This window comes from Euprymna scolopes, chromosome 30, assembly GCF_053919585.1.
Source record: "Euprymna scolopes isolate OS-2025 chromosome 30, ASM5391958v1, whole genome shotgun sequence".
Lineage (NCBI taxonomy): Eukaryota > Metazoa > Mollusca > Cephalopoda > Sepiida > Sepiolidae > Euprymna > Euprymna scolopes.
In genome coordinates, this window is record NC_136511.1 from 4,621,400 (window position 1) to 4,645,942 (window position 24,543).

Consider the following 24,543-nt stretch of genomic DNA (forward strand, 5'->3'; position numbering starts at 1 on the left):
TCTATTCTATCTATTCTATCTATTCTATTCTATCTATTCTATTCATTCTATTTTATTCTATGTATTCTATTCTATTCTATCTATTGTATTCTATCTATTCTATCTATTCTATTCTATTCTATTCATTCTATTCTATCTATTCTATTCTATTTATTCTATTCTATCTATTCTATTCTATCTATTCTATCTATTCTATTCTATCTATTCTATCTATTCTATTCTATCTATTCCATTCATTTTATTCTATCTATTCTATTCTATCTATTGTATTCTATCTATTCTATCTATTCTATTCTATTCATTCTATTCCATCTATTCTATTCTATTTATTCTATTCTATCTATTCTATTCTATCTATTCTATTCTATCTATTCTATCTATTCTATTCTATCTATTCTATTCATTGTATTTTATCTATTCTATCTATTCTATTCTATCTATTCTATTCTATCTATTCTATTCTATCTATTCTATTCTATTCTATCTATTCTATTCTATCTATTCTATCTATTCTATTCTATCTATTCTATCTATTCTATTCTATCTATTCTATTCATTCTATTTTATTCTATGTATTCTATTCTATTCTATCTATTCTATTCTATTCAGTGTATTCTATTCATTCAATTCTATTCATTCTATTCTATTCTATCTATTCTATTCTATCTATTCTATTCCATCTATTCTATTCTATCTATTCGATTTATTCTATTCTATTCTATCTATTCTATTCTATCTATTCTATTCTATCTATTCTACTCTATTCTATTCTATTCATTCTATTCTATTCTATCTTTTCTATTCTATCTGTTCTATTCTATATGTTCTATTCTATCTATTCTATTCTATCTGTTCTATTCTATCTGTTCTATTCTATCTGTTCTATTCTATCTGTTCTATTCTATCTGTTCTATTCTATCTATTCTATTCATTCTATTCTATTCTATCTATTCTATTCTATCTATTCTATTCATTCTATTCTATATATTCTATTCTATATATTCTATTCATTCTATTCTATCTATTCTATTCATTCTATTCTATATATTCTATTCTATATATTCTATTCATTCTATTCTATGTATTGTATTATCTGTATTCTATTCTATCTATTCTATTCTATTTATCTATTTTATTCTATCTATCTATCTATCTATCTATTGTTTCTTCTATCCATCCATCTACTATTATATAAAGAAACTTTGTGTGCGTGTATGTGTTTGTACGTTCCCCATGAATTCTGAAATGGCTGAACTGAGTTTTTATGAAATGTTACACAAATGTACTTCATGGATGTAGCAGTGTTTTTAGATAGCTTTAATATGGGAACACTTCCAATAAGTATCGATAATCGATAATCGATAATCGAAATAATCCGATAAAAAAAAATCCGATGGCCAAAGTTAACACATTATAACGCCTAATATAACAAGTGCACATGAGAAGTTTTATTACCGCACAAACAGAAAGGCCGGCATATTAAATAAACAGTCAGTTCTTTGATATGACAGTGGTGCGTCCGAAATGAATGTTTCTGTTTAGAGCACAATTGAGCCATTATACTTGATTTTTGCAATTTAAACTTTAATTTAAGCCATTATATATAAAAATTGTTTTATAAAATCAACAGTAGACTCTCTACAGTGCAATGTAGACTACAATATATTGGGCCAAAAGGCCAGTTAAGCTTCCTTCTAGTGGACCGTGGTAGACTAGAGCGGTAACCAATTTCCTTGAATGACACATTGGCGATTTCACCGATTTCGATGACAATAAATGTATTAATAGAGTATATATATATATATATATATATATATATATATACTTCAGAATAATGTAATGCAATCTATCTATAAAAGTGAACGTGTCTGTATGTCTGTCTCTGTACATTTTAATTCGTAATAACTCTGTCAATTTTCAGTCTACAGACTCGAAATTTTATATACAGGGTACTGAGATTTGGGAAAATCTTTGTGATCGGGTTTCGGCCAGAAATTTGTCTGTTAAGGGGCCAATATTCAACGATTTGACCTTTGAGAACTCTACCGAACTCCTTCTACAATTTGGGGTCTAAACACTTGAAATTTTAGATATAAGTTCCTTGGACATGGATCTAACTTAATAATGTAATTTGAGACCAAAACAATAAATTTTTAGGGGGCATAATAGGGGTCAAACTTTAAAAAATTGACCGTTTTTCTTTTTTTTTCTGTTTTTTTTTTTTTTTTTTTTTTTTGCTCAGCATACACCTCCAAACACCCGGGCAACGCCGGGCACCCATGCTTGTATATCTATAAAAGTGAACGTGTATGTGTGTCTGTGTACATTTCCCTACGCAATAACTTTGCCAATTTTTAGTCTATAGACTCGAAATTTGATATACAGGGTACTGAGATTTGAGAAAATCTATGTGATCCGTTTCCGACCAGAAATTTGGCTGTTAAGGGGTCAAAGTTCAACGATTTGACCTTTGAGAACTGCTCTAAAGGTCAATTTTTTAAAGTTTGACCCCTATTATGACCCCTTTACATTTATTGTTTTGGGCTCAAATCAAGTTATTAAGTTAGATCCATGTCCAAGGAACCTATATCTAAAATTACAAGTGTTTAGACCCCAAATTGTCGGAGGAGTTTGGTAGAGTTCTCAAAGGTCAAATCGTTGAACTTTGATCCCTTAACAGCCAAATTTCTGGCCGAAAACGGATCACAAATATTTTTCCCAATCTCAGTACCCTGTATATAAAATTTCGAGTCTGTAGGCTTTAAATTGACAGTTATTGTGTTGAAAAATGTACACACACACACACACGTTCACTTATATATATATATATATATATATACATACATATATATATATATATATATATATATAGATAGATAGATAGATAGATAGATAGATTTTCTAGTTTGCACTTTCCAAATGCTTGCGAAATTGCATAACCTGACGATTCTTTTGGCGTTGTTTTAAAAATCAGCACAAACGAATTTTGTCGACAATTGATTGGTTGAAAGAAGATGTTGATTGAGATTTTAATCAGTCGAGAGAGAATATTTTTAACTACATTTGTCATAGCATTTGACAATGATGAGAAGCATATATTTCTATGCTTCTGATTAGTTGAAAACGATATCTGGTTGAGAGTCAATATTTGTAAGCAACATTCTCTGGTTGCTTTTTCTATAATTGGCTGTCCAAAAAGTCACTGAAGGGCTTTGAACTTAAATAGATTATTTATTTTTAATGATATCTTTCTATAATTTTAACACAATCGGAGTAAGGCAATGGGAAATTTTTAAAAAATGCAAAATTCAAAAAAATCTTTATTTTTGAAAAATAATGTCTTTTAAATTATGCCCATTTTCAGCTTCGCATATTTGTGCTCTTTCCAAAATATTATACATCACAGATTGCAGAATCTCTGGATTGCGATTTAACTCCCTTATTTTATTCCGCGAGCTGGCAGACCTCGAAACGTCAAACCCTAAACCCTGCAAGAATTAAAGGAAAACATCAGGAACAAAATAAAAGAATTAAGTCGCAATCCAGAGATTCTGTAATCTGTCATGAATAATGTTTTGAAAAGAGCACGAATATGCAAAGCTGAAAATGGGCAACATTTAAAAGACATTTTTTTTCATAAATAAAGATTCTTTGAATTGTGCAATTTATTAATCTCCCAGTGTCTTAGTCAGATTGTGTGAGATTTACAGAAAGATATCAAAAATAAAGAATCTATTTAATTTCAAAACCCTTAAGTGACTTTTTGGACACTCTGTATATCTTGCTTATAGAGAATATTTAATTGTTTTATTTTTATTATTTTTTTTTTTTTTGTGTTGGATATTCGCCAGGATTTGCATCATGTCTGGCATTTCGAAGACAATAAAAGGTTATTTAAAGCCACATCGTGATTACCCATCTCTTTCACATCACGAATCACCAATGCCAAATTGAGCTAATCAGACACGATCAGAATTTTTAATGCACTTTTTATTGATTCGTTTAAAGGCTAATTCTTAATATTTTATCGAAATTCGTCGCAATCACGAAAATCATATTAAGGTAAAGGACACAAAATAAAAACAATTTACATTTAACGCAGGAACAAAATTTTTTAGTTATTTCTACATTTGCGGACTGTTATCCTCGTCATTATAGTTGTTGTTTCACGACGTTTCGGCTAACTATTCCTCCTGCCTTCCTCGGGTGGTTAACCGCAACGGGATATGAATGCTTGGCCTCTTAACTGTATCCTTAATAATAATTACTGCCTTCCATAGTTGTCGTCTCACCATGTTTTGGCCAACTAATCCCTGACCGGCTTATCCTCGTCATTATAGTTGTTGTTTCACGACGTTTTTTTTTTTTGTTGTTTTGTTTTTACAAGGTGGTCACCACTTATCAAGGCCCGGAAGCCACTCAGGGATAAGAGTTATTGTAAGTACAGTACGTTAGTGTGGATATTTAAAGTGTCTACTTAAGGGGGCGTTTCATCAAGAATTTGTTTACGTTGGGCTTGAAGACATCCAAGTTGTAGTCAGGAGGGAAGCAGGCAGACGGAACAGAGTTCCACAGGCGTGCAGTTCTAAGAAAGGAGCTTTGTTATGAATGCTTGGCCTCTTAACTGTATCCTTAATAATTACTGCCTTCCATAGTTGTCGTCTTTTGGCCAACTAATCCTCTGACCGGCTTTGGGTAAGATTGAAACCGCTGTCATCAGATAATGCTCACTTGGAAGTGTAGAGATTCAATGTCTCTATCCACTGCGCTACGGGCCCCGAAGGGCAATCAAGGTTGTAGTTTTTGGTTTTATACATCTAAGTTTTTCGTTCTTATCTGGTCTGGAGTATAACAGTCTGCAAAAAAATAAATAAATAAATATATAAATATACAAATCGCTCACAAGATACCAATAATAAAATAAGGAAAACGTTGCTTTATTTATATAATAAAATCGAACGTACGTGTGTCCGGCGCACTTCACAATATGAAGAAAAAGAATTAGCAGTAGAAGGAAGGAAGAGTAAAGCATAAGTGTGAGGGAAGGCAGTGAGAATAATTAGATTTGATACTCTTTTTTTACACTCTATCTAATTAAGAGATGATGGCGGTAGAAGCACCAGCCTAGATGTAACAACAATACTCCCTCCATTAGCAAACGATGGTTTTGTAGATACATAGGATACATAGGATATTGACAGATGTGAGTTATTTTCAGCACGATAGAGAGATCCCATCTTTACAGCAGCCGTGGCAATGCCTTCTTTGCATTATTTCAAATCGGTGGTTTTGTAGATATATAGGATATTGATAGATGTGAGCAATTTTCAACAAGTTAGAGAGATCCCATCTTTACAGCAGCCGTGGCAATGCCTTCTTTGTATTTATTTCAAATCGGTTGCTTTGTAGATATATAGGATATTGATAGATGCGAGTTATTTTCAACGCGTTAGAGAGATTCCACCTTTGCACCAGCCGTGGCAATGCCTACTTTGTATTTATTTCAAATCATATTGCAAGTCAGCAAGAACCTGACCTGTGGCGTAGTGAATTAAGTACTTAGTAAAATTAAGTTATCACTTTTCTGAAGGTTAAAGGTGCAATCCTCAGTTCGACCGACACTCAAAATCCAATTGCTAATTACTAAGTACGTTTAATCAGTGATGATTGACGAGACTAGAGCATGCTACCAACGTGGATTAAATAAAACAAAATTCAGTGCAGACTTCCGGGCTCTTAATATAATATGCGTTTACTTATGATCATGTTGATTGGCTTTTTGAAGTTTTGTACGATGGACGTAATGGTGCTCGTCTCCTGGCAACAGAAAATTATATTCTCAGGTTTTCACTCATGGATTTCTTTTTAATCTATATATATATAAAAGCGAAAATGTATGTATGTACGTGTGTGTGTCTGTATATCTGCTAAAAGCTTTCGACACGGTTCACCGATTTTAACGAACTCAGTATTATTTTAAAGCGCGATCCTTTGCCCGACAAATATCGAAAAATTGGCCAAACACGTTAATTTTTTCATACTGATATCAGTAGTTTTCTACAAGGGGGCGTCAGCAAAAACCGTCCTCTCATGAAGATGTCGATTCTACCCATGCGTCATACGACGTCGTAACCTTATTTAGTTTAAAGATTTAAAAAAAATTACCTATTTCCGTGTACGTCGTCTTAGGTCAGTTGGTTAGAGCGCTGGGTCATTATCTAAAGGTTTTGGGTTGTGGTGTGAGATGTCTTTCTTTTTTTTCGATTTTTTAAATTTTAATATTGAAGCAGGGTTATTTAAGCCATTTTTCATGTAACGTTCGTTTTTCTGTTTTTTTTTTTTTACTTCGCTTATTCTTAGGTTTTCATTAACACCTCCCACCCCGACCGACCACACACACCCAAAAACACCCGGGCAACGACCAATTTTTAAATTTTAATATTTAAAAAGGCTTATTTAAGCCATTTTTTCACGTGTTTTTTTTGGGGGGGCGGGTATTTTCAGATTTTTTAAAGAAGTTTTAACTTTCGTTTTTCTATTTTTTTTTGTTTTTCCGATTTTTACATTTAACATCGTTCGTTTGCCTTACGTTAGTTTTTTTGTGTTTTTTCTTCGATTTTTTTTTAAGTTGTAACTTTTCTATATATATAATATTTAATTTTTATTTAATATTTAAAAATATTTTTTATATAATATTCAATTTTTATTTAATATTTAAAACTATTTACTTCGCTTATTCTTATGCTGTGATTACCCAACGCCGAGCACACACACCTCTAAACACCCGGGCAATGCCGGGTACCCCCGCTAGTAATTTATAAATGACAATTGCCTTCTAAATTAATTTAATTATTAATTATTGTTTGCATTGATTGGATTGATATCAACACTTTGTCGGCGTTTAATGCTGTGTAGCACAATGGAAAGCGCCCCTTTTGAGGGAGCTAGGGGCTCTACATAAATAAACCTTGTGTCTAACTTGGTCTGCAAACACACACACACATCTCAGTGAGGAGATATTTTTTAAATGTTTAAAACTGTCGGCACACGAAGATTGGCAGGGGTTTATGAATCTAGTGCACAATAAAAGTTAAACTATGTGAAAAGTTAAACGCATATTTCTCTCTCGCTCTCTCTCTCTCTCTCTCTCTCTCTCTCGCTCTCTCTCTCTCTCTCTTGCTCTCTCGCTCTCTCTCTCTCTCTTTCACTCCCTTTCTCTCTCTTTCAATGAAGAAAGAGAGAATTGAAATATGATTGTATTGCTAAAACAGTTGAAGCTTGCATTCTGGGGCCAGCATACGCGACATAACATGTGTCCGGTTTCAACTGGTCTTTATAAAAATATGTTCCTTATTGTTAAATCTTAAATAAATTATATTTTTATAAAAATGCATTTGTTCGCTGTTTTTGTATAAGCGTTAAATTCCAGCATGCCATTAATGCCGACGATGGAAAATTGCCTGTAACGACGCAATGAAGACAAGAAGCAACCCATGCCAGCCGGTTATAGCCGACGACATCTCGACCCGTTGTGTTGATGTTATTCCATGTGCCTATCGTTGGATATTGTTTATCCCCCCCCCAGGTAGCTGGTTGCGTTCCCAAGTAACTCTCCCCGGAAAGCAATAGTACCATAGCCGAATCCGATATTTTTGAAAAAAAATACTTTCAGTTCTTTATATTTTCAAATATTTATTCATGGAATTTGGTTTTCTTGTTGTTATGTTTTTGTTGTTTTGTTTTGTTTATTGTTTTTGTTTTTTTTTTTGTTTTTTTTTTCCACGGCATATCCCCCTCGCTCCTACGATATCCAATACCGAATCCAGTACTTTTCGAGATTAGCTACTTTGGTCAAAGTTTTCCATGTTTCAAACTCCTTTTATATTCAATTATTTATTCATAGTGTTTGGTTTGGTTGCTTTGTAAAACTATTCAGCGATACGGGAGATTAATTGACATACTGACAAAATAAGTTTTCAACTGAAGACATTTTTTATAGTTTTAAATATTATAAAGTAACTTCAAAGACTATATATATATATATATATATATATATATATACATATATATATATATATATATACATATATATATATATATATATATAAATGACCTTTTCTATATGTATGCGAAACTTCTCTACCAAATTCCTCTGAATATTTCGTCTACAAACTAGAAACTTGATATATAAGGTATTTGGACTTCGCGGACCCTTTCGAGTAGAGTTTTAGTCTGTAAAAGTAGCTGCTAAGGGGTTTAAATTTTTATGGCAAGAATAAATCAAGTAACCTTCATTTTTAGTTTTAAGTAGCTTAAATTTTAGCAGTCTTTATCCATATAGCTCAGACAGTAACAACGAAGGCTGAAGCGCTAAATAACGACTAAGGCTTCAGTGTGTAATATTTTGATTTCTATGACACCGAAATATCATCTTTTAAACTTTTGAAATCATCACTAAATATTTTGGGTACAATATAATAATCAATAGAGAATCGGCTCTATAATAATAAATACGAAATCTGCATGAATTAAAATATCATTATTTAAGTGTATTTTACGACTGGGCCGGCTTGCTAGTCAACAATAAAAAAAATGTATTCATTTCCTACATTGAAATTTTAAAAAGAAATAGAACGCTATTTATATATCTTCGGGGAGGGGCAACTAAAGCGAGAGGAGAAAAGTGGGTGGGGGTTTGTATTTATGTTTTGTAATATTTTCAATACTAAATAAATGCCTTTTACGATCCTTCCTTTTTACATATCTCTCATCACTTGTGCTAGAAAAATAAAACTTATTTTCATGCATAAAGAAATACAGAGACGTCCACTAAAAGTTTCTAAGAATTTTTTAGATGAGGACTGGTTATTCATATTATTTGAATTCATCGAACTACTGTTCTCATCTTGAGTGTGATTTTCAAGACGTTTCGGTCGATGTAACCTCCGACCTACTTCTTCAGTCCACAATGGCCCTTGGTGCAGTGGTTAGACTATTTGGAAAAATCAACTGTAAAAAGTGATATTTTTCTGAAGGTTGAAGATTCAATCCTTAGTGTGGGCGATCAAAAAATACAATTGCGAATTACTTAGGACCTCTATCCAATGATGGCTGACGAAACAAGAGCACGCTACCCCCGTGAAGTAAATAAAGGGTTCCGCTCGAAATTCCGCCCAAATTTCCGAGTTCGACAGAAACATCCCCAAGTTCGACAAGATACACCTGAAGAAGGTCGGTGGTTACATCGACCGAAACGTTGTGAAAAATCACAATCATGATGAGAACAGTCCGATGAATCTAAATGATACGAATTATATTTCTGGACAGAATTGACTGGCGTAAGTGTGAGAGAGACAGAGATACTAACGTTCACCTAATTAATTAATTAATTAATTAATTAACTTTTTAACTGAAATGGGACGCATGCGAGCAACGATCTTCGTCGTAACATTTAGCACTTGACGATTTTCAAATTTTTCTTTGGACATTATTGGCCACAATACCTCACGCAACGTCTTATGGCAGAGTCGCATTGTTCAATGTGTGTGAAACCGCTCTAACCCTATTTGGATTTAACCGACTTCCTCCGAAGAAAGAAGTTCCATGGGAGCATGAAATTCGCAAGCGGTCCCCAGTCGCATGTATATCCCTGTTAGGGAAGATGACGACGTTAGGTATTTGCAACTCTTGAAGGGAGTCCTCCTACGTACAGCTCTTGGAATTCCCAAATTGGTCACCTATTTAAGTAATGACCAGGCTCAACGTTGCTTAACTTCGGTGACCTAATGGGAACCGGTGTGTCAACGTGATTATGCCGTATTGTTCGATGTGTTCAGTTCGGCTCTCATAGATAGACTTATTTGAAACTTTTTTTTTTCTCTCGGCTCGACAAAACATGACATCACTATTTTACTTTCCTCTTATGTCTATGTCTACAGCGAGACAGACAGAGGGAGAGAGAGAGGGGGGAGAAAGAGAGAGAGAGAGAGAGTGTGTGTGTGTTAGTGTGTGTGTGTGTGTGTGTGTGTGTGTGTGTGTGTGTGTGTGTGTGTGTGTGTGTGTGAACGTACGTATACCCGATATAGAAATAGAGAAGATAAGCAGAAGAGGAGATTAAAATAACATTTAAAAACAGCAGAAAGAAGGGAGTAGGCATAGGAATGAAAAGGGAAGCTGTACTATAAACCAATAATAATAATAATAATAATAATAATAATAATAATAATAATAAAACCCTCCTGTCCTTTGTTTGTTTTTAGAACAAAAGCTACAACAGGAGGAATTCAATAGGTTTAGGTAAGAAGAGAAGTAACTCTGTCAAAGGCGTGCTCAAATTTGATTCCACAATTAAAACTTCAGCTAAAAGTCATATATGTTCCAGAGAGTTAGAGTATTTTATTTAAAAGAGGAATTAATATTTTATTTACTTTTTAAAAGTTGGAAAAATTTTCAAATCCGGCTTCGAAATTATTAAAGTACACGTTCGAAGTTTTGCTGTTTAAACACAAAATATATTATTTTAATTCAAAATTTGGACTATTTAAAGAACATCTCTAAAAAATGATTACATGGTTGGCAAAAGAGAGAGGGAGGAAGAGATAGATTCATATTAAAATAAAAGAGACTGAAGTGTACAATTATTCATGTCGGTCAAGTAGGTTGGCCCTTTTGTGCCTTTTACCCCGATTGCTTTGACGCGTCTGAGATTTTATAAATATCTGTCAACCTGGCCCACTGATGTGCGCTGACATTTCCAGACGAAAACAGCCTCTGTCTATCGTAAAAAAATCTATTTAAAATTTTGTTTAAAATATTGACTCTTGATTGGATAACATCTTAATCAAACTCCTATTTTAGCCAATCAGAAGCGCAGAAATATTCCCCTTCGCATGTCACATTTTATTTTCCTCCCATGTTTATGTCTACGCCGTTTGGCCTGTTGATTTGTGTTTTAACCTTGCATGCAACCAATTGCCAAGGCTGCTGCAAGGAAGGTTGGCCCCCTCTACCGTGCTAGAAAACTACTTACGCCTGCCAGTATCCTATACCTCTATAAGGCAACCATTCGCCCATGTATGGAGTACTGTTGTCACATCTGGGCTGGTGCATCTGCTGCTTGTCTCTCACTCCTGGACAGGGTTCAAAAAAGAGTCGCCAACCTGATAGGTCCTGAACTGTCATCTAGGCTTCAACCTCTGTCCCATCGACGAGAGGTTGCATCCCTCTGCCTGTTCTACAAATACTTTAACGGTGAATGCTCTGACGAACTGCAAACACTTGTACCTCCCCGACGTAACTACCCCCGACAAACCCGACAAGCTACTAAGTCTCATCCCTTTACAGTAGAGATCCCTAGGTGCAAGAAAGCCTTTTACTCCAATAGTTTCTTCCCCAGAACTGCGGGTCTTTGGAATTCCCTTCCGGGATTCTGCTTTCCCAACTGCAATGATATGCAGAAGTTCAAGTGTAATGTTAACAAACATCTTTTCTCTTCTCCCCTCATAATGACCCCGCTAATTAATTCCCTAATAGTAGCCCCCTGCTTCAAAGTGGCACTGTGCCTTGTTTGGGGTGAAAATTGAATTAAAAAAAAAAAAATCTATGACGCTGCCTCGTGGAACGGATTCTGTCATCATGATCTGCACTCAGTACACCTAGGTCAAACTTCATACTAGCTGATTCCCTTGCTATGGACATAAGGTTCCGAATGTGGAACATGTTTGTTCGGCGCGCTTTAAGTTAGGAAGAAGGGGCAGAAATAAAGAGAACAAGAACAAAATCTACAACAGGAGGAAGTCGATAGGTTTAGATAAGAAGGGAAATAACTCTGTGAAAGGCGAGCTCAAATTTGATTCCACAATTAAAATCTCAACTTCAAGTTATATATTTTCGAAGAGATGGACTGAGAGGCAAAGAAACAGAGAGGGAGTGTGTGTGTGTGTGTGTGTGTGTGTGTGTGTGTGTGTGTGTGTGTGTGTGTGTGTGTGTGTGTGATCGTACGTATGATGCTCTTCTCGACATGGAATAGAGAGCTTGAAAATAATACAAAGTAAAACAGAAAGAAAGGAGTGTGATCAGGTATGAAAACGGAAGCTTAAACATAAATCGATAATAATTAAAAATCATCTTTTTCATTTGTTGAAAGTCCATCTTAAAGTTATTTAATCAATTTAAAACCAGACTTTTCCCATTGTTTTCTTTTATTATTATTATTCTGATCAGTTTGTTTAAGCCGAGGATGGAGCATTCTACCGGATGCCAAACGTTCACCCGCTAACTCAGATATTCCAACCGGGAGATCTTTTAAAGATTCTGACTGTCCCGTTACGTGCAATTGTTTGAATCTCTCTTGCACTTAGTTCACCAGGTATATTTTCCAGGTAGTTTTTGATATTATTTTTGATGAGTCGAGTTGCTCTTATAGAGATCTTAATCTGGCAAGTAGTGTTTTGTTATTTATCTTACGGGGGGGCAGTCTCTTTTATTTTCTTGGTAAGTATTTTACTCGTTGTATTGCTCCGCTTATCAAACATTGACTAGTGCTAGCAAAACAGCAACACCTTCTGTTCAACAACAGTCCATGGTTGGGCTTTTAAGCCTCATAATTTCCGATTTTTAGCTGCTGAATCTGCTTGAGCTAGAGTGCTAGGACCTCTAGTATCAAGTACAGTCACAAAAAGAACGCCAGAGTTACAAGTTGCAAGTTACATTTGCATATGTGAGGGAAAAGGAAAGACAGATACATAGACGGGTAGTTTTTTTCTATTATATCTTGTGTGCATTCATTTCCAATTTCGAACAATGCTCTAGACACGTCTTTCTTGATTGAATCCTTCAACCAAAGAGATTGAAAATCCCCGTTTGTAAGTTATTTGGTTTCTTCAAATTTAGTTCTGAGGTCACTTCTCGCCCTTAAGGTGTCACTCAAACCTTTTCATTCAAACAGCGATCCTCGTAATATATCACAGGCTTCTCCGTACATATCACACAATCCTGCATTCTGTTTGACCTTCCGCCATTTTTAATACTCCCTACTTCCGGAAAAAGAAACAAACAGATATTTCTGCGAAATCAAAGCATAGTTTTGCTAAAACCCAATTACAAGCAATACAGATTTTTAATGTATTTTGATTATTTTTGCCTTGTACTGAATGACTCTCGTACACGTCTTTGTCTTTCCAGCCACTTCATTTGCCATCGGAAGCTGGATATCCAATTGGCGGTTCGAAGTACTCATCAAATGTCCTGCTCGAAGTACACTACAACAATCCAACAATTAAGCGAGGTAAGAAAAATACGTAGTTCTAACTTTACTTCTAATGGAAAATGTTATTCTACTTACGGGGAAATTTCGCATTCCCATTCAATGATAAAGAGTCCTTTAAAAGCTTTGTACTTGAATGTTCTTGTCCTCGTGAGGAGACACGCAAAATTAACTCAGAGATTGACAGACGTTTATAAAATCAGCACAGCTGAAAAGATTAAGTCAAGTTAGGTAATTTGAAAACTCTATAAATGTAATAATAAGTATATTTTTGTTTCTCGTTCATATGTGCGCACATTCTCTCTCTCTCTCTCTCTCTCTCTCTCTCTCTCTCTCTCTCTCTCTCTCTCTCTCTCTCTCTCTCTCTCTCTCTATGAGGGAAGAATTGCAATTCAACTGGATTTGGGATGCCGTTCGCAACGGTGTCCGTCTTTTCATCACACGACTGTTAATCACGGACTATTGATAGATAGACGTTTTATCACATGTTTTCATCACGTAGACACTTAATCACATCGATGCATTTAATCACTTGGGGATTCCGAAAGCATTTGAGGGGGTATAATTTTTTCGCCACATTATATTTGTCTATTTTTTAAAATTCATTAAGATGATTCTTCATAATCTGTCAAGGGAGCTAAATAAAATAGTTATTGAAAAAGTTTATGTATGTTTTTTTTTAAGTTCGGTATTATTTGTTAACATTAAGTAAAAAAAGAAAATGAAATTATTTGTAGAAGTTCGTTTACATTTTAAAATGAAAGAGAATTATTCAAAATTAATATTATGTTTATTATTTATTTGGCAAAGATGGGGGGAGAGAAATTCTGTTCTTTAAACTTCAGGTCTAATTCCCTCCATAAAAAATATATAATATATATATATATATATATATATATATATATATATATATATATTTATATTTATATATATATAATATATATATATATGTATAATATATATATAATATAATATATATATATAATATAATATATATATATAATATATATAATATATATAATATATAATATAATATATATAATATAATATATATATAATATATATAATATATAATATATATATAATATATATAATATATATAATATATATATAATATATATAATATATCTAATATATATAATATATATATATATATAAAATAAATATATATATAAAATAAATATATATAATATATATAATATATATAATATATATAATATATATATATATAAAATATATATATAATATATATAATATATATAATATATATATATGTATAAAATATATATATATATATAAAATATATATATATAAAATATATATATATATAAAATATGTATATATATAAAATATATATGTATAAAATATATATATATAAAATATATATATATAATATATATATGTATAAAATATATATATATATAAAATATGTATATATATAAAATATATATATAAAATATATATATAATATATATAAAATATATATATAATATATATATATAAAATATATGTATATATATAAAAAATATATATATAATATATATAATATATAATGTATATATATATATATATTGTGTACAGAAAGTTGTTAGATGAGACAAATCATTGGATAATATTGGCTGAAGAGAGCTTGATAAGGATATCTTAAACAGTCTTCATCATCGGGCTTGAAACCGACGGTACCAATGATTTGTCTCATCTAACAACTTTCTGTACACAAAATATAAATACGCTCTTACATTTCTGATTTTCCTTTTACTTGAGCACTCTGCTGGATTTCTTTTCCCAAAAAAAATAATCATATATATATATATATATATATATATATATATATATATATATATATATATATATATATATATATATATATATATATATATATATATAATTATTTAAATACTTAGGAGGTCAGTCTGTGAATTGCTATTACTTTCAATTTCAATTAGCCTGTTAGGAATAAGCCTGTAAATATTAACATATAGGACCATATTTATGATATAATAATTCGATATTTCTATAAAATGCTTTTTAATTGTTAAACTAAAAGAATCGTATTTTTTATATTTAAAAAAATATATATGCATTGTACTCGATTTCATGCATCGGTCAATTCCAGCATAACGGTCCTGCTAGTAATGATGCCGAGAGAGAATTGAAAGAGAAGATTCATTAGTAGATGTAGCCGACGACATGTCAAGCACTTGATTTATAGGGGATGTGCTTATCGTCTTATCGTCGGAGAGCTAGCTGCCATACTAGCCTTTCCAGAAACGTACCCAAGACACGGATACACACCAAGCTACTTTCCCCGGAAAACGATCGGATACAGTCTCATTTCTTATTATCCAATTTCTATGAAAGTATGATTATAATTAAAAGAAAAAATGAGTAGTTAGTTCCTATTACGGTCACGTAAATTATTTGCAGCTGAAAAAAGCTTGTGGCGAATAATTTTCTACTCTTCAGAGGCAATAAAGGTGTTCGCTCTTATTATCAGTAGCATTACTTTGTTTTTCTTATCTTCACCAATAAAATATAAAGCGACAGCCGTCTAATTCACACGCATACGATTTGGCGTCCAAAACAAATCTCATACTAGAGTAAAAATGATTTCAGGTTTGATCTTTTTCAGTGTGCGCATGCTAATCGTGGTCACTTATCGCTCATTTTTTTCACATCCTCACCACAATCCTTTAATAAAATCTTTAATTACCTCGTTATAATATTTGACTTTTATAAACATTTGTACTGACATTCGCCCCCTCTGCCTTTCTCGCTCAGGAATATTTTCACAATTTAACAGGGGTAATCTCGATTGCTTTCTACAGACATTTAGTTACATAGTGGCATTGTCAGTCTATATTTACTCTAAAAAATTTGCTCGACTCATCTTCAATATCTGATTCCTCACTGCAAGAGATTCACAGGAATAACCCATCTAATTACAAACTGTATGTTAAAACGGTACCTAGTTAAAACTGGGTCACCTTCTAACAATCAAAGAAAGTTGGTCGCATTCCTTCCCCAAACAAACAAAGAAAAAAGTGAACCACTGACTGATAAACTTGCCAATATTAATTGTAGTAAATGGGCGTGCTATTGACTAACTGGAATACTCAACATCACGTGAATATATAAAAACACACGATTTCAATTTCATGCAATAATTTGATAAATCCTCACGAGGATGACGCGACGAATTTTGCGTAGCTTAATTGCCATATACACTGCGTGTCAAATTATTCACGAGATAACATTTTTTACCAGTTTCAGAAACTACCGGTAGTATAAAAAGCTTCAAAAACGTTGGCAATGCTGAGTTGCGCGTACTGTGAAATTTTCGTACTGTTCCGCGCAATGTAAACAACTTGCCATCGTAATTTTTTAATGTACGGTATTTGAGGTGTGTCAAATTAATAAGGCAGTTTGTTTCGTCAATAAAATGGGTCGTAAAGGTTGTTTGAGTAGTTCTGAAAAGAGTACTATTACAGAATAGGTAGCAAAAGGTAAAACTACCCTCGAAATATCGAAATTGATATGAAGGTACCATCAAACTGGGAAGAACTTTGTCAAGGACCCTACAAAAGTGCGTAAGAGAGCTGATAAAGGTAAATCTAGAGTTGTTTCAAGCCGTTCTCTACTCCAAATTAAACGTGAAGTTGTTAAGAACCCTGGGCAGACAAGTCGAGAAGTCTTTGACAAAGCCGGATGAAGAATCTCTCAAAAAGTACTCGATGTCGCCTTGTGAAAGAAGTGGCACAGTCTGTTAAGCCTGTGACAAAGCCTCCATTAAAGCCACATCACCTTTGTAATGGGCAGAGGACAACATGAAAAAAGACTTTTCCAAAGTTTTTTTTCACTGATGAAGTGCGTGTTACTCTTGATGGCCCACATGGCTGGAGCAAGGGATGAGTCACGATTGACACCAGTCGATAGATCCGAACCCGGCGACTAAAGCCATTCCTGGCTTCATTAGCAAGGACCTAATCCATTCTGATATCATTAACCTCGCGAAATCCTGCTGAATTTGAACATATATATATATATATATATATATATATATATATATATATATATATATATATATATATATATATATATATTGAATTTGTGAGTGTGCATTTTTCTGTACGTCCGCCAAAGGCTTTTTTCGCCAAGCTTCTTGGTCGGGTCACTCCTTCTTAAAACTTTTTATATACCCCCTAGATAATAATATCTACTCGTTATGACTGGATGTCGTGTCTATCTTTAATTTGCCCGACTTTTACCCGCTATTTTCGACATTTTTTCGATCGCTACGGTTTTCAGTATAAAAAAAAACAAGCGAATGCTGGGGCGGGAGAAACAGAAACTGGTTTGCAGCGCAAAACTTAGTTTGACCTTAATAAGGTCAAACACCATGCGACTTAACTTTCTTGCACCTGTCAATTTCACTTTATAAACGTTAAATTGAACCACACTGTTCACTTCCTCCTACCCTCGTGGCCGAGATGGTTAGCTGTCACGGTTTTGCCACCTTCGCGTCAAGGCTTTGGGTTCGAGCCTACCTTCCTACTAAAACTTTTTTTATCTTTTACACGTCCAAACACCCGGAAAAGGTTTATTTTTTAAAACAGGTTTTTTTCATCTACCAGCCGCCCCCCCCCCGAACACACACACCTCCAAACACCCGGCCAACGCCGGGAACCCCCGTTAGAATAATAATAATAAATACGAAATCTACATTAATCAAAATATCATATTTAAGCGTCAGGACCTGTGAAAATTTCACAGGGGGGCTCATTCATATGTAATATATTTATGTTGGCATTCTGTAGATGTTCAGCGTAAATGGAGACGATCAGATATTATTGTAGCTATTGTGTTAAAACTACAAAAGTATTTATCTAAACTGGCAGAGACGCCCGGTATAACACAGTCGTAAACTACGCTCAAATATGATAATTTAATTCTTGCAGATTTCGTATATATTATTGTAGAGTTGATGTTCTATCGATTTTTATATATTATAAAGTTGTGGTTTCAAAAATCAAAACATATATCCATATGACGTGGGTGTCTCAGCTTGAATCGAAAACTAAACCAAAACTTATGAAACATATATATATGTGTGTGTGTGTGTGTGTGTGTGTGTGTGTGTGTGTGTGTGTGTGTGTGTGTGTGTGTGTGTGTGTGTGTTTCATTACTTGAGTCCTTTCAGCTATAATCAAAACTCAAAGTAAAACTTATGAAGAATTCTTGATAAAAAATAGATTACTGGAATGCCATCAGTTATAATCTTTGTAAAGTTATTGAGAAAAAATTAATGACTTCAGTGCCATCTATAAATATGTAAGCGAAAATGTGTGTATGTATGTATGTTCGCTTTTTGTGTATGTCAAAGAAAGGATTTTTTTCATCAGCTTCTCAAGGCCGTCGCTCATTTTTAAAACTTTTTATATCACGTCGGAATCATAATATCTACGAGTTACGAACGGGGGTCATGTGTGTATTTAATTTGCCCGACTCTCGAAAGCTAAATATTCAACATTTTTCGTTCGGCGCGTGTAGATTCGCCTTTTTCGTATAATAAAAGTGAAACTAATACGAAAATTGTTGCATCGTTCCCAGCGCGATTCGCCGGGGACGTCCAAAAGCAATCAGCTTTGATCAATGGGGTTTTCCTTATATCAGACAATTGCTATTCAATTTGGACAATCCCCTTTCAATAGGAAGCTGGTTCCCCACCCCAACATCTTGGGGAAACAAAAATATAAATAAATAAAAAAGCGTTTCCGCATTAAATAAAAACTGACCCACAGTCAAAGTTGACCTCATTAAGTTATTAAAATGGGTGCCTGCCAATTCTAAATACTTAAATAAATTCAAACACGTTTCCGTTAGTATTTTGTGGTGGCTCAGTGGTTAACGTCGCACGTTCTTTTTCCACACTTTAATTTCCAACTTTGCCTCAAGGGTTCGGGTTCGATCCTTCATACTTACCAAAACTTCTTTTTTATTTTAACACCCCCCGACACAAACACCCGGGTGATCACACACACCACCAAACACCCGGGCAACGCCTGGTACCCCCGCTCGTCTATATATATATAAAAGCGAAAATGTATGTATATAGGTATGTACGTATATATATATGTGTGTTTTTATGTCTCGCAAAAACTTTCGACACGGGTCACGGATTTTCGCCAGATAGGTACCATTTTAAAGTTCCAACCTTCGCCCGACAAATATCGAAAAATTGGCCAAAAACATTAATTCCTTCACCCTAAAATCATCAGTTTTATACAGGGAGGGTGCCGAAAAAATCGTTCCTTCATTTTCTCTGCTCCTGCTACTACGACAATGACGTCATGTTTGACCTAGAAAACGATCGTGTTAGTTTCAACCACCTGCAAGTGTTTTTAAAGGTTTAATTTTATTCGTTATTAAGTGTATGTCTTTTGGGCGTAGGGGTAAGGTGTCGGGCATTTTTTTTCGTCTTAACCTCGATGTTTCGGGTTCGAGCCCGTCTTTCTACCTAATTTTTTTTCCTTTTTTACACCATTTTTTTTTTTTACGTTTGTTCGCTATTTTGATTTGTATTTGTTTTTCCAAATTTTCTTAGCATCGTGTTTTTAGTTATAATATTAAAACAGGGTCACCCTCTCCTACATACACACTCCCAAATACCCGTGCAACGCCGAGTACCCCCCGCTAGTAATCTATAAATCTCACCTATCTGTTTAAATGTATATATGTGCGTATGCATGTATGTCTCGCAAAAACTTTCGATAGAGGCAACAGATTTTCACAAGACTGATAGCATTTTTAAGCTTGACCCTTTGGACGACAAATATCGAAAAATTGGCCAGAAATATTAATTGCTTCACCCTCAACTGGGCACTTTTCTACTGGGAGGCGGTCGCTTTTTGCCGATATTTATTTTCGAAAGTCATCGCTTCTTTTCGATTATCTAGCCTTAATTTAAACCTACGTCACTTCCAGTTTGGCGATGGGCGCAGAAGCTAATGCGTCACGTTTTTTTCTTGTTGTTTTTTTTTTTTTTTTCACTTTCTCTTCCTCTTTATCGGCACGGGTTCGAGCCTGCCTGTCTACTACCACTTTTTTATTTTGCGCGCTCGCAATTTTCCTTTTCTTTTTTTTTTTTCTTTTTTTTTTTTTGCTAAACCAACACCGTTACACACTCTTACAACTTTTTTTTTTTTTTTTTTTGCTTAACACACTTCCAAACACCCGGACAACGCCGGGCACCCAGGCTAGTCAGCTATAATGGAAACCGAAACCAAAACTTATGAAGAATTCTTCGTAAAATTATTTATTACAACAAATGAAAGTGCATAACAATAAAACGACACTCACTCGGATGTAAGCGTAACACACAAAATAAATAACACGCGCTATGCTATTAATATATAGATATAGCAGAGAGAGAGAGAGAGAGAGATTAGCAATTAATATATAGATAATTCCAACCGCCATATCACCAGGTGCTGCAAATGACATCCACAAATCATGTTCCAATTTCAATTTCTATTTTGTTCGTGTCAATGTGACTGAATTTACCTGCGACGCAACACACAGCATGCATCCTCATGCCTGTACTGTTTCAATAAAATATACGTCTACAGAACAAATAAATTCCATGAACCTACCTTCGTTTTTAGAACTGGATATGATACTAATATCAATGTCGCACTCTCTTCTGTCATATTGTTTCTGAATTCCAATAAAATATACGTCTACAGAACAAATAAATTCCATGAACCTACCTTCTTTTTTAGAACTGCTCGCCAGTGCAACTCTTCTGTTTGCCCGCTGACGTCAATATGGTCCTCTTCAAGTTCAATGTAAACAAGTTCTTGTTGAGCTGTCCTCTTAAATAATCAAATTATACCAAAATTCCCATCACTAACGATTACCACACTGTGGTCCTAGTGGCCTCCGTACTCATTAACCCTTATCCTCGAATGGCCTTCGGGCCTTGATAAGTGCTGACTAGCAAAAGCTCTATAAATAATTCAAGCATCCAATTGTGGTAAGATTTGTGGGTTGTTTCAGAGCAGCTTTAGGTGTCCTTATGATGTTCATGGCTTGCCTAACATTAAGGCTTGACCTGTAGTAGTGTTGTCAAATCTGTTGTTTTTTTTTCTTTTGCGCCAACCACTAGTATATCTCTCTTAGTCACGATGCAAAAACAGTCTTTAACCTACTATATTCCACACTGCCTACTAAACTCTAGTTCCTGTCCCATCGCCGCAATGTTACATCCCTTTGTTTACAGTTACTTACAAGAAATGTGCCCCGGGGAACTAATTACACTTGTAGACCCTCTATGTTAGTGCATCTAGCAACAAAGTCCCACCCTTTCACTGTAGAGGTTTTTAGATGGCAGGAAACTTTCTACTCAATTAGCTTCTTTCTTGGAATCGATTTCCTTTGGAATTCCCTCCCGGCTTCCGGTTTACCCGACTATAACAACATGCAGAAATTTAAATGTAATGTGAACAAATATCTTGCTGCACAACTCCCCACTCAGGATGGTCCTTATATATCTGGCTCCTAATCCTTTTCGTCTGAATAGCAATACGTATTGGTTGGGGTAAATAAAAGTTTTTTGCAATGTATCTACTATTATATAAAGGCACTTAGTCTGTATGCGTGAGTTTTCTATGGACTCCTAAACGGCTGGGCCGATTTTTTTTATTATTTAAACGTACTTAATTTTTTTTTTAATTTAAATGTACCTAATGTGTCTGGTAGTGTTCTTAGATAAGTTTAGTATCGAATGTCTTCGATAAGTATTCATAATCGATAATCGGAAAAAATCTGATGAAAGAAGGAACAGCCAATTTTGATAAAAGTTAACGCCTTATACAGCCTAACATCAAAAGTTCATTTGGGAAGTTTTATTACCATACAAGCAGAAAAGGCCCGGCATATAAAATCAATAATAGGTTCTTTGATATGACAGGGGCGCGTTGAATATTAATGTTTCTGCTTAGAGCACAATTGCTTCATGAGACTTGACGTTTGTACTTTAATCTAAGCTATTATATATAAAATAATTTTATAAAATAAACAGTAGGTTCTCTACAGTGCAATACAGACTATAATGTATTGTGGAATAAGTCGCTGTGGCGAGGAATGTGACGCTTCCTCCCGTTTAAATGCAGTGGATCCCCAACTAGAGTAGGCAATCAATTTGATTAAAAATGGAAAAAATATATGGGAATGTGAAACGTTCGTTGATCATCATTTAATCGCGGGCAACGTCGGATCCCCTTGCTAGTAAAGCATAAAAAGAGTTTGTGAAAGAACTGATATCATGAAGGTAATCGTTTCTTTACTACCACACACTGTCTATCAATTACTAGTCCCTGTCTCATCGCCGCAGTTTTGCATGCTTACTCTTGTTTTACTTGCATTTCCGCTGAATGTGCTCCGATGAACTAGTTATAATTGCATCCTGTTAACAAAAATACCCTTGACTCAAGAATTAACATCAAAATCATTCTGGCAGTTTCTTTCCTCGAACCGTTTATCTTTGGATTCCCTTTCCATGGTCTGTATCCCTGGCCGCACCAACATGCAGAAATTAAAATGTCATTTAAACAAACACCTGTCTGCCCAACTTCCTCATACAGCCTCCTCCCTTTGTAAATTTTACCCCTATGAGAGTACTCCCTTGCGCTTCACTGTCAACGTGCATAGTTTGAGGTGTGAACCGAAGCTTTTAAAGGATGATTCTGAAAGAAAACTATCACTTCTGTGTGAATAAAAAAATTAAGTTCAAAACAAACGTGTCTCTTCTAATTGTAGGTGTGAAAGACGCTTCAGGAATTAAATTCTACGTGACACCAACTTTGCGCAAACACGATGCAGGAATCATGGAGGTTGGCATCGAATACATCAACAAAATGGCGATTCCACCGAGGCAGAAAATGTTCAAATTTGTCGGAGACTGCATTTCAGAATGCACCAAAGTTGTAAGTACATCAATTATTACGTCCGTGTACCGGGAAGAAGCTAAACATGCGTCCCCGAAGTGATTTAGTTCATAATACATTGTAGTTTACATTGCACTGTAGAGAACCTAACAATACATTGAGACAATTGCTACCGCTCCTGCGAGGAAGGTGGGTTCTCTCTCTACCGTACTAAAAGACTGCTCACACCCGAAAGTATCCTGTATCTCTACAAGACTACAGTTCGCCCATGCATGGAGTATTGTTGCCACACCTGAACTGGTGCATCTGCCAGTAGTTTCTCACTCCTGGACAGGGTTCAAAAAAGAGTCGCCAACCTAATAGCTCCTGAACTATCAACTAAACACCAACCTCTGTCCCATCGCCGAAACGTGGCATCCGTGTGCCTGTTATACAAGTATTCCAATGGCAAGTGCTCTGATGAACTAATAGCATTAGGACTCCCTCGACGACAATATCATAGACAAACCCGACAAGCAGCAAAATCCCACCCCTACACTGCAGAGATCCCTAAATGCTGTAAAGCCTTATCCTCGAATAGCTTTTTCCCCTTGGACTGCTGCACTTTGGAATTCACTCCCGAATCCCTGCTTCCCTGACTGTACTGACATGCAGAAATTCAAGTGTAATGTGAATAGACATCTCGCTACCCAACTCCATAAATAGCATCACTGCAAATCTGGTCCAAAATAGTAGCTCCCCCACGAATAAGTGTCTTGTTTGGGGGGGGCGTCAATATTAAAAAAAAAGGTTATGTTTTCGATCAACTTTGATTTTTTTGTTTGTTTTTTTACCATTCTTGATTGTTTGTTTGTTTGTTTGTTTGTTTGTTTGTTTGTTTTGCCTAATGGCAAATCTATAACAGAGCAGATATGAGCGCGTGGGAAAATATTAGCAGGAGTTGTAAGATGGCTTGCGAAGATATTAGCAGCAGCAGCCGAAACAAAAGCACATATGCAAATTAGGAAGCGTGCACCAGTTTGCACGACAAGATGAAGAAAACCTGAACACCACATGGTCGGAGGAAGTAAAGTGTACGCGAGAAAAATAGGCGTGTAAATTTGAAGATAAGTGCTGGCTATGGCGAGCGTGTGGTCGGGAAGAAAAAGAAAAAGAAACCAGGTGAGATGGACGTGTGGCCCCGCGGATGCAACGAGAGATTTTAAAGCTGGTGTCAAGACAGCGAGGTTTTGTTAATCTCATGGCAGACAAAATGAGCAACTAGGAAAAACAAGAAACAGGCTTGTTTGAAAAGTAGTGATAATAAATTTATTTTGCTAAAACAGAAAAGGC

At 34.8% G+C, this 24,543-nt stretch overlaps 1 protein-coding gene across 3 annotated transcripts in view; it reads left to right on the forward strand.

Moving 5' to 3' along the window:
• Window positions 1-24,543, forward strand: part of LOC145254637 (dopamine beta-hydroxylase-like) — a 479,491-nt gene that overhangs the window by 425,023 nt on the left and 29,925 nt on the right. For all 3 annotated transcript variants that reach the window (XM_080113254.1, XM_080113255.1, XM_080113257.1), the window contains 2 exons: window positions 13,183-13,285; window positions 23,084-23,250. In XM_080113254.1, coding sequence (XP_079969380.1) covers window positions 13,183-13,285; window positions 23,084-23,250 — 270 coding nt within the window. The remainder of the gene's footprint in view (window positions 1-13,182; window positions 13,286-23,083; window positions 23,251-24,543) is intronic.